This window comes from Crinia signifera, chromosome 11 (genome assembly GCF_055691185.1).
Source record: "Crinia signifera chromosome 11, ASM5569118v1, whole genome shotgun sequence".
Taxonomy (NCBI): Eukaryota; Metazoa; Chordata; class Amphibia; order Anura; family Myobatrachidae; genus Crinia; species Crinia signifera.
The window spans coordinates 79,840,165-79,852,332 of NC_139227.1; the positions used below are offsets into that span (position 1 = coordinate 79,840,165).

Genomic DNA, 12,168 nt, shown 5'->3' on the forward strand with positions numbered 1-12,168 from the left:
TTTCGCCAAAGTCTTGGCCGATGGAAGACTCGGTAAGGGGACAAAGTGAGCCATCTTACTGAACCTGTCCACTACCACCCAAATGACCGTCATACCTGCAGACCTGGGAAACTCCACAATAAAATCCATGGACAAGTGGGACCACGGTCTACTGGGAATGGACAGAGGATGCAGGGGACCCACCGAACGTCCTCTGAGAGTTTTATTTCTGGCGCAAACCTCACAAGCCTGAACCAGATTCTTCACATCTTTAGGAATAGATGGCCACCAAACAGACCTAGACATGAGTTCTAGAGTTCTGGCCACTCCGGGATGACCTGCCACTCTATGCTCATGGAATTCTGAAAAAACCCGTTTACGGAGCCGTAATGGAATAAAAAGTAATCCATCAGGATTGTCACTAGGAGCCTGATCCTGCGACCTTAAAACAAGTGATAATAAATCTTGTGTGATGCCAACTTTGATCTTGGTAACGGGAATTATAGGTTTTTCATGTTCCCTAGAGTCCTGAATTGGAGCAAAACTACGGGACAATGCATCCGCTTTGACATTCTTTGATCCCGGTCGAAAGGTGATTACAAAATTGAACCGGGTAAAAAATAAGGCCCACCGTGCCTGCCTGGCACTCAGGCGTCTGGCTGCCTGCAAATATGCCAGGTTCTTATGGTCGGTAAGAATCGTCACCTGAAACTTGGCTCCCTCCAACCAGTGTCTCCATTCCTCCAGAGCACACTTTATAGCCAACAACTCCCTGTTACCGACATCGTAATTGACCTCGGCTGGCAAAAATTTCTTCGAAAAGAAGGCACACGGGTGTAATTTTTTATCCAGAGTGTCTTCCTGAGACAACACTGCCCCAACACCAACCTCCGAAGCATCCACCTCAACCACAAAGGGAAGATCTGGGTTAGGATGTCGAAGGACTTTAGCAGAGATAAATGCCTTTTTAAGATTAGCAAAAGCATCCTTAGCTTCCTTGGACCAATTCGTGACTTCAACCCCCTTTTTGGTCAGCGCCACTATGGGAGCCACGATGGTAGAAAACCATGGGATAAAACGCCTGTAGAAATTTGCGAAACCAAGAAATCTTTGAATCGCTTTAAGGCTAGAGGGCTGCACCCAATCCACGACAGCCTGCACTTTAGAATTCTCCATGCTAAATCCTTTAGGGGAGATGACATACCCCAAAAAGGATATTTGCTGTACCTCAAACTGGCATTTTTCCAATTTGGCAAACAGATTATGTTCTCTTAGCTTCTGAAGAACTGCCTTAACATGGGTTCTATGTTCTGAAATAGAACTAGAATAAATCAGGATGTCATCTAGATACACGACCAAGAACCTGTCCAGGAACTCCCGTAAAACATCATTGATGAAGTCCTGGAATACAGCAGGCGCATTGGACAACCCAAAAGGCATAACTAGGTACTCGTAATGCCCAGAGTGTGTATTAAATGCTGTCTTCCACTCATCTCCTTCTCTGATCCTCACAAGATTGTAAGCACCCCGCAAATCAATCTTGGAAAAGACTACTGCAGTACGCAGCTGATCAAAGAGAACAGAGATGAGTGGCAGCGGATAGGAGTTCTTAACAGTAATCCGGTTAAGCTCACGAAAGTCAATGCAAGGTCGCAATGACCCGTCCTTCTTGCCCACAAAGAAAAAACCTGATCCCACTGGGGACTGAGAAGGCCTAATGAATCCCTTTCTTAGACTTTCTTTGATATATTCTGTCATCGCCTGCGACTCAGGCAGCGACAAGGAATATAAACGACTCTTGGGCAATTTAGCTCCGGGAATCAAATCAATAGCGCAATCGTATTGCCGATGTGGAGGCAATATCTCAGACTCTTTTTTAGAGAAGACATCTGCAAATTCCTGATATGATGCTGGTAGCCCCTCTAATTGAGTCTGAGACATCCTAATAGGAAGACGACTGCAAGAAGATATACACTGATCTCCCCATCTGAGAATCTCCCCTGACACCCAATCGACCACAGGGTTATGTTGTTTGAGCCAAGGTAAACCCAAAACTACTGGTGCAAATGAACACTTAACTAAAAAGAATGACATTTTTTCAAAATGTGTAGCACCTACTGACAACTCAATGGAGGAGGTACGAGAGGAGATCTGACCCTGAGATAACGTCTCCCCATCAAGGCCACAGATGGTTATTTTATTGGGGAGTTTGATAATGGAAATTTTAGCCTGGTGAGCAAAACTGATGTCAATAAAATTTCCATCCGCACCACTGTCCAAAAAAGCCTTGGTATTAATGCAGTGGCCCTCAAATGAAATCTGCACAGGAATTAAAATGGATTTATTGGGGACTATGGAAGATAGGCCTGACAGAATTCTCCCCGTCACTCTCAGACCTTGTAGTTTTTCCGCCTTCTCAGGGCAGGATCCCACTACATGACCTCTTCCTCCACAATATAAACACAATCCCTGTACAAGTCTTCTGTTTTTCTCCCTGGAAGACAGTCTGTTAGCCCCAATCTGCAGGGGTTCATCTGTACCCCCCGCGTTCTCCTGACAGAAATTAAAGGAACGGACAGTGGAAACATCCCTCTCCTGACGCCGTTCCCTAAGGCGTCTGTCTATTCTAATGGACAATTGCATTAAGTTGTCCAGAGTTGCGGGAGACGGATATTGCACCAAAATATCTTTTATATGGTCTGACAGCCCCACTCGGAATTGACTCCTCAGTGCCGGGTCATTCCACTGAGTGTCATGTGCCAGCCGTCTGAATTCAGTACAATATACCTCTGCGGCTCTCTGCCCCTGTTTCAGGGGTCGCAACTGTGCCTCTGCAGAGGCTGTTCTGTCGGGGTCATCATACAACACCCCCAGTGCAGCAAAGAAAATGTCAACATTTCTTAGTGTGGCACTATTGGGATCTAGGCCAAAAGCCCAAGTCTGTGGGTCACCCTGTAATAGGGAAATAACTAGGCCCACCCGCTGTTCCTCAGAACCAGAGGATCGTGGTACACACCAGATGGAGTAGTGTGTTACCAGGTTTTGATGAGACCGACTGGAGGTACCAGAACCGACTGTGTCGGCAGAACCACCAGCTCGACTGAATCGCTCAGCTGCAGGTTTACCTGTACTGACACTAAGGAGTAATGGCAGGGAGAACACACCACTCCAAAGCTCACATACAGGTAAAGGCTGGAACTCTCTGCAGCTGTTACAATTCAGTGTTCTAGTCTCAGGCTGAAAATCCCTCTCAGAGAACAGACTAGCAGGATTAGTCTAACAATTTGTACACAGATAAACTGGCTGACTAGCTGACTAAAGTCTCACAAATTGCTTCTCTAATACTGCTAACTGACTGACTAGACAAGATTTCAACTAAGTACAGGCTGACTAATTAATCACACAGGAATAATCACACAGGATAAGGCTGACTGACTACAGACAAGTCTGACACCTAAGTGAAAGCAGGAAATATCAGCAGCACCCGTTTGCAGCAAAAGCCTCCCTGAAATACCCTGCCACCGCCCACACATTTCCTGGTCTGATGTCAGAGCAGGATGGTGGCCTGACCAGACCAAAGTTAGCTCCAGCATTGTGGTCGCATCTGGGTTGCCATAGCAACCTGATGTGACTGCCGACGGCCGCTAACATCAATGGAATATGAGAGAATTACAGTGGGCAGTACTTCCATACCTAAAAAGAAGATGGGCGAAGACAGAGAAGGTGTCACTTCCAGACAAAGCAAAGAAATCTCTGTCATGGTGGAGCAAACCAACATTAAGAGACAAGGTAACGTCATTGCAGGTTCCCAAGTTTGTAGTCATCACAACCGACGCAAGTCAGTCGGGTTGGGGAGCCCACTGCGAAGGAGAGACAGTACAGGGTCTATGGACAAAAAGAGAGAGTCTGAATTCGTCCAATTGGCGAGAGGCCGAGGCAGTATGGAGAGCTATCGAATCCTTTTCTCCAAGAGTCAAGAGGTCAGATTTGAGAATCTTCTCGGACAATACTTCAGTCGTGGCATACCTGAATCATCAGGGGGGTACGAAGAGCAAGTCCCTTATGAATGTAATCACAAAGGTACTGTCATGGGCAGAAGAGAATCTGAATTCCCTAACAGCCCTATTCATGCCAGGGAAACAGAATATTCTGGCAGATTTCCTCAGTCGCAATCAGATCCTCCCAGGCGAATGGGAATTGAATGGAGAAGTCTTCAGGGAGCTGACCAGTCGGTTTAGGGTTCCAGATGTGGACCTTATGGCGACACACTTGAACAGAAAGGTAGAGAAATTCTTCTCCAGATATTATCTGCCCCAGACATCAGCAGCAGATGCCTTTTCAGTCCAGTGGACATTCCAGCTAGGATATGTGTTCCCACCAGTTCCACTAATTCACAAGGTTCTAAAGAAGATAATGGAAGATCAAGTGGAAGTAATAGTAATTCTTCCTTTCTGGCCTCGAAGAGCCTGGTTCACAACAGTACAGAGATTGGCAGTTCTAGGTCCTTGGACTCTCCCAATAAGACCAAATCTATTAAAACAAGATCAAGTATTTCACCCAGATCCAGCTACTCTAGCTTTGACGGCTTGGAGATTGAGAGGAACTCCTTGAAACAGAAGGGTCTTTCAGATCAAGTAGTTGCGATCCTACTACAAGCAAGAAAAAAGGTTTCTTCAAGTATTTACTATAGAGTATGGCGTGCCTTTATCAACTGGAGAGGAGTAACATTACCAATACAAGAGACATCCACAGCAGAGGTCCTACAGTTCCTTTGTAGGGGATTCTCCGAGGGTTTGGCCAACTCTACTTTAAAGGTGCAGATTTCAGCCTTGAGCGTTTTGGTGGAGAGAAAGTTAGCAGAAGAACAACTGATTATAAGATTCTGTAATGCAATCAAGAGAATGAGACCACCAATTAGAGCGCTAGTAGCGTCATGGGATTTGAATTTGGTCTTAACGGCCTTGATGAAAGCCCCATTTGAACCCTTGTCAGAGACTTCATTAAGATATCTAACATGGAAGACAGTATTTTTAGTTGCCATAACATCGGTAAGAAGAGTCAGTGAACTGCAAGCCCTTTAGGCTGAAGAGCCTTACTTAAAGATACTTCCAGGAAGAATGGTTTTGAGAACAAATCCGCATTTCGTTCCCAAGGTGATTTCTGAATTTCACCTTAATGAAGAGATCTCTTTACCTTTATTTTATCCTGATCCGAAAGATGAAGAGGAAGAATTGTTACACAAATTGGATGTGGTAAGATGTATTACCGTTTACCTACAAAGAATGGAAGAAGTCAGAAAATCAAGAAGCCTATTCGTCATTCCAGAAGGAGCCAGAAAGGGGCTTACACCTACCAAGTAGACCATCGCTAGATGGTTGAGAGAGGTTATATCGTTCACGTATAAATTGGAAGGAAGAGAAGTTCCGGCAATCATTACGGCACACTCCACGAGGGCTACTGCGACGTCCTGGGCATTGAAGGCGAAGGCATCAGTCAAGGATCTGTGCGATGCTGCCACTTGGTCCTCAGTTCATACCTTTTCAAGGCATTATGAGCTAGATGTATCGAGAACCCAGTTTGGGGGTCAAGTTCTGCAGAGTGTGTTTCAGAATTAAATCTTATAGAGCATGCTATTGTGTCCCTCCCTTTCTTACTATGGCTTTGGTATTTCCCAATGTTAAGGCTGCCATGGGATCGTAGAAGAAAATATCGGATTATACTCACCGATAATTCCTTTTCTTCTTAGAGACCATGGCAGCCATTATTTGCCCTCCCTTTGTGTTCTTTTTTCCCAGGAATGGAAGGAGACACTCAAAAAGACACCAGGGTCTGGGAGGAGCAGGGATTTATACAGGAAGGGGAGGTCCCTGGGAAAAAAGTAACCTGTCTAATTACAAGGAGGAGGGATGAAATCCCAATGTTAAGGCTGCCATGGTCTCTAAGAAGAAAAGGAATTATCGGTGAGTATAATCCGATATTTTTGCAGTGTAAATAATTGCTGCTTTAAAAAAAAACGAGATTACTTACCAAATCTCTCACATTCTGAAGCTCTCCTCCTATTAAGTTTTACCCGTCATGTTAGAATTACGGTTAGGCTGCGTTATGGTTGGGGCTTAAATACTGTAAAAAGTCTATGTAGAAATACACAATGTCGATTTTTTGACATGTTGACATTGTGTAATTCACATGTTGATATACAGTAACATCCATGTTGCCATTCTGTATCGCACCCGGACCAAATTTCTAATCAGTTTGAATGTAACAACAAGTTGGGAAAATGTTTCAAGGCAAGGTGCAGAGAGTAATTTGTCTATGACTGGATTACCTGGGAGGTGCAGGTGGTGGGGACTTAGACAGACTATGTTCCATCATGGGCCTTCTGATGACTGTTTGATTCGGAGATGCACTTATTCTAGCAGTGGTATGCCAACCGGGTGACGCCACAGGTTTATATGAAGCTACAGGCTGAAAACAGAGATAAAGGAAACAGTATGAAACAGTATGAAAATAATTTGATAAAACTTGCAGGGACTACGTTAAAACCGGACCCGGACAAGACCCCGGAACGCCGGACCGGACATCAAACTATGCATACCGGAGCTTGTAGTGTCCGGTCTGGGGTCAGGGGTATCCTATTCGAGGGGGGGAATCCTGTGAAAGCTTTCACCAGGGACATGGGGAAGGGGAGATTACAGCCTCCCTGTGTGGTTCGGACCATTCTGGACTTTGCTACATGCCCGGACCATACAGGCAGGCTTTATTCTCGCCCTCTTCCTCTCCCTGGAGACAGACACCCCCCCCCCCCCGTACAGGACACACACACACACACACCCCTTCTCCCAGACCGGACACTACAAGCTCCGTAATGCAGCTTTTGATGTCTGGACCAGCATTCGGGGATCTTGTCTGGGGCTGGTTTTTACCCATACCCAAAGTTGCAACATAAATCCTTTTGGTTTAACTACCTGCACTTTTTAAAGCCGCAACAATTTCAGCTGATAGAATAGGGTCCATTATATTCACTACAATACAAGAAGTGTCCTTGTTCAATCCAGCGGTCGAGTCTGCTGAAGTCGTGACTGCTTTCTAAAGCTTCACATAATAACTCTGGGAGCAGATTATATTGCAAAAAATATTACAATGTTTATTGATAATGCTCTTTACACCCTACCTGATTATTTGGGCGTGACAGGACAGTAGTGCATTGTGGGTTGGTGCAGAAGTAAACCCGTCCTTTCCACACTAAATCTGTGGGTGGGTGATGGGAGATCTTTGCTGCAGATGTCCATACCTAAACCAAATGCATAAAACCATATCAGCAGAATTTTATTTCCGTAACACTTCTGACCAGGTAGGACTCATGACTCTCCACTACACTCAGGGGCATTTGGTGATGGTATATCCTCTGCATGAGTAAATTAACAGTTTTTCTATGTTACTTAAATATGAAATATAGGCCATCTGTTCAGTCATCCAGATGTGTTTCCATATTGGTCCGTGATTGAAACGACTGAGATAAACAACCAGATCACCATGTGTGTTGCCACGTTATGTCGATATGGGCCCATTGCTATGATACAATACACAAAAGGAGCAAGTCCACATAAAGTTTTTGAATTACATGTAAAACCTATGGAAAGAGCAAATGACCCAACTGTCCCTACACATCATGTGGTGTGGTCAGTGCGAGTACACGTCTCCTTACCGTGATGTGCTGCAGAGGAGGAACAAGGAGATTCTGTGGGAAGCGGTACATAGACACCACATGTCCAGCCTGAAGCTGCTGCAGGATATAGCCGCCTATATCAACAGGTTGCTGCTGGGAAGTGTTCAGTATTCGGATGAAGTAACCCAAAGAGTTTACCTCAACAATCTTTAGGGGACAAAGGAAGCTGCAGAAGAAAGAGGTGGAATGTTTATTAAGATTATAAATAACATTAATATATTAGTGACCAAATAAAATGGCATATCTGTGTGAAATCTAAACACTACTGTCTGCTTGCACCTGCACAAAACAACATCAACACATGCATAGAGGGGCATCCGCACACCCACACACATCCTTATGTGCACACGCACACGCACAGACAGGCATTCAGGTGCCCAGGGTGATAATGGGTCCTGAAGGGCAAGTTGAAGTGCTGTTGCCAGCGTTCCCCTGCTGAAAATTGAAAAAAAAAATTCTCAGAAATTGGGGATTTTCCTAAATATACCCCTAGTCTAATGTCCAGGGGTGGATTGGCCTAAGACCTTACAGGGAAGATTCCCGGAAGGCCAGCACCCTGTGAGGCCACTTATCAGCCAGACACTTCTTTTTTATGACCTGGTCCTGCACAGAGTTCTGGCTCCATTCCCCTCCTGTCTCCCCCACACACATTCTTTGCCGGGTCACAGAGCAAGAGTACCCAATGCTGCAAATACTCATCTAAGGAGGGCATCTATCAATATCCATTGTGATAACTAATAAAGGGACAGAAGTTGGTGCTATCTGGGGGTGTAACAACATCTGGGGTGTTTCTGGACTCCACTGGTGTGAATATGTGGAGGTGTGTGGTTTGTCACAGCAGCTTAAAGGTTTGGGGGCCACTAGACTGCCAAGCATATTGAAACCAACAGCTTTAACCCAGAACTTTAAAGAGTGCCAACATCTTTGAGATACACAAAAATATCTGCTAAAAATGCCAAAATCTCTGTGAGAGATGGGCAAAATATCAGCTTAAAATGCCAGCGTCGCTCACATTTGCTATATAAATTCAAATAAAAAACTTTGTGTAAAATATATATATATATATATATATACATATATATATATATATATATATATATATATATATATATATATATATATATATAGAGAGAGAGTTTTGCGGAACCGGCACACTCAATCTTCATGAAACAACTGCTGGGGTGCCAAACTCAGGCTACAGTCCAAGAAGGGGTACAGCCACAATATATATCAGTATAGAGAGCACTCACCAGTCTTCAGATAAGATGCAAATAAAAGGCTTTTAATACATCACCAAGGTTTCATGCAAATAGTCGACGTTTCGAGCCTCCCCGGGCTCTTTGTCAAGACAGACAGGATGGGTCACAGCCCCAGAAGTTATTTCACCATTGGTACATACAGGGTTTATATCCCCCTGAGACAGGAAGTACCATCACCAATCGCTCATATCGCTTACCCACTTATAAATCTAATCAAGAATCATACTACAATATTATAATATTAGCGAGGGCATACAGAAATATAAAGTGCTTACTTGTCCTGAAAAATCCCGCTAGTGTAGGAACTTCTATCACAGTATAACTCCTTAATCAGATAGCGTGCGTTCCACTGCACTGAAACGCATCTACAGGAAGTGCCTTGAACCAATAGACGGACAGCGCATCATCTGCAGCTGCCGTCTACACACATTAACATCATATCTTCACTTCCTTGTTTCTAGATGTTGCTAAGATACCGCTCACTCAGCTATTAAGCTACAGCGCAGCTGCATGCGTTCCATATCAATAGCTGGAACGCACAGCCATTGCTCATAGCGCAATACAATATTTTAAATAGAATAGAACCAGCGAATAGGTGTAGGGACAACCTGTCTCAGGTGCACAAACTAGTATTAAAGGCACAAACAAACAGCACACAACATATAATTTAAAAACAGGAGGGGGATCAGGGCAGGCCAAGCGGAGGTCAAAGGACCAATCACACTGCAGCCTATCAAAATTCCCCTCATCTAAAAATTATTATTAGAGTCCTGGCAAATATCAATTTTACTTCAGGTGGTGGATACATAGTTCATTACCTCATTAAAGAGAAATACTTCATTAAAGAAAGATACTATCCCACTAGGGGTATATAACAGTCAGGACACAATTTATATATTACTTCATACAAGATCTTAGAACAGGGTTATTTTAGAGAAAGATGTTCATGTGGGCTTTTTGGTTTAAACCCTTAGGAGCCACAGTGTCCAAGCGATGGATCCACTGGGCCTCCTTTTTTAAAAGCAGCAGCCCCCTGTCACCACCTCTTGGGGGAGGGGGAATCCAGTCAATGGCCATACACCTCAGAGTTGATAACTGGTGTTTCTCTTTAACAAAGTGGGCCGCCACTGGTTTGTCAGTGGAGCCTGTGGAGTAGGCCAATCTAATAGAGGATCGGTGTTGATTGATCCTTTCGCGTAGAGTCCGAATAGTCTTCCCCACATACATGAGGCCACATGGGCAAATCAAGTAGTACACCAGGTGATCCAGCTGACAGTATAACCGGTGTCTCAAATAGATCTTGATGCCACTATGTGGATGGCAGAAATAGGTACCGGTGATAAGTACCCGGCAGGTGGCACAACCAAGGCATTTATAGCACCCATTCTTCTTAGTGAGCCATGAGTCTTGATTGGCTTTGACAGGTTTCATATTGGGTCTCAATAAATGATCTTTCAAATTGGGACCCCTGTTGACACTTAGAAGGGGAGGAGCTGTGCCCATTTTTCTAAAGGCTTGATCAGACGTTATCAATAGCCACTGTTTCTTAATGATACGTTTGGTGTTATTGAAATTAGTATCACAGTGTGTATTGAAGATTATCCTTGAATTAACCGTCGGCTCTTTAGACTTTTTCTGCTGCTCAGAGAATTTTTTTCTGGCTTTAGTGAGGCTTCTACTGATAGTTTTCAGACTGTACCCCCTATCTGCAAATCTTTGCTTGCATTCTGTAAGCTGAACCTCCATAGCTTTTTTCTCAGAATTATTCCGCATTACCCGTAGGAATTGCGAAATGGGCAGGTTGGACTTCAACGAATCTGGGTGATGACTTGTAGCCCAGAGAAGGGTATTCCTGTCCGTTGGTTTTTTGTATAAGGTGTACCCCAACAGTGCCCCATTCTTAAGGACCGTGATGTCCAAAAAGTTCATAGAATGAAAATCTGAACTTGAGGTGAAGCGTACTGGTGTGTCCAGACTGTTAAGTGACGTGACCATATTCAAAAAGGATAATTCATCACCTACCCAAATCATAAATACATCATCGATGAATCTTTTGAAGTATTTGATCTGCCCTGAGAAATGCGGAAAAATGTGTTTCTGCTCATATTCATGCATATACAGATTGGCGAAGGCGGGGGCCACATTGGACCCCATTGCCGTCCCCGCCAGCTGCATATAATAAACATCTTGATAGAGGAAGTGATTGTATTTAAGCACCATATCCAACAAACTTAACATGTATTCAGTTGGAGGTCCTGAATAGGGCCCTTTGACCATGGCTGCTTTAACAGCTTCAATGCCCTCTGTGTGTGGAATGATCGTATATAACGAATTAACGTCTAGGGTACACAGAAGGCACTCTGGCTCCAGCACCCCCAGACCATTGATTTCACTCAGGAACTGTGAGGTGTCTTTGAGGTAAGTTGGAGTCAGTTGAACCAGCGGTTGGAGATAGTGATCTAACAATTTAGCCAGAGGCTGTAAAATAGATCCTCGGGCTGAGATGATAGGGCGCCCGGGAGGATTGACGAGGGACTTGTGGATCTTCGGCAGCGTATAGATTATAGGGCATACCGGGTGTTCCACTGTTAGGTATTCCTTGGTCTCCTCATCAATCCATCCCTGTATCACTCCTACCTGAATCATCTCATCGACCTTAAGTTTGATAGTCCCCATAGGGTTGGCGGACAATTTTAAATAGGTCTTATCATCAGCCAATTGTCTCTTAATTTCAAGATCATAATCCACAAAGTTTTGTAACACTCCAGTACAGAAAAAAGTGTTTAAAAAGCCTAGCACCTACGACCCTGTTAGTACCAATGCCAGCCTAAAAACCTTTTTGAAAGTGATAGACCAGCAATGTAAAGACTCAGCCAATAAAAATAGGATCTCTGATAATCTCTCCCCTGCTGAGAGAATAGCACTTAGAGAACTACAAGACGACACCTCAATAGTGGTACGTAGTGCCGACAAAGGTGGCTCTATAGTGTTACAAAACTTTGTGGATTATGATCTTGAAATTAAGAGACAATTGGCTGATGATAAGACCTATTTAAAATTGTCCGCCAACCCTATGGGGACTATCAAACTTAAGGTCGATGAGATGATTCAGGTAGGAGTGATACAGGGATGGATTGATGAGGAGACCAAGGAATACCTAACAGTGGAACATCCGGTATGCCCTATAATCTATACGCTGCCGAA

The 12,168-nt window shown here is 44.1% G+C and overlaps 1 protein-coding gene across 1 annotated transcript in view; it reads right to left on the reverse strand.

Moving 5' to 3' along the window:
• Positions 1-12,168, reverse strand: part of LMNTD2 (lamin tail domain containing 2) — an 80,866-nt gene that overhangs the window by 11,574 nt on the left and 57,124 nt on the right. The window contains exons 2-4 of the mRNA XM_083164605.1: positions 7,685-7,871; positions 7,151-7,270; positions 6,305-6,444 (exon numbers count right to left, since the gene is read on the reverse strand). Coding sequence (XP_083020731.1) covers positions 6,305-6,444; positions 7,151-7,270; positions 7,685-7,871 — 447 coding nt within the window. The remainder of the gene's footprint in view (positions 1-6,304; positions 6,445-7,150; positions 7,271-7,684; positions 7,872-12,168) is intronic.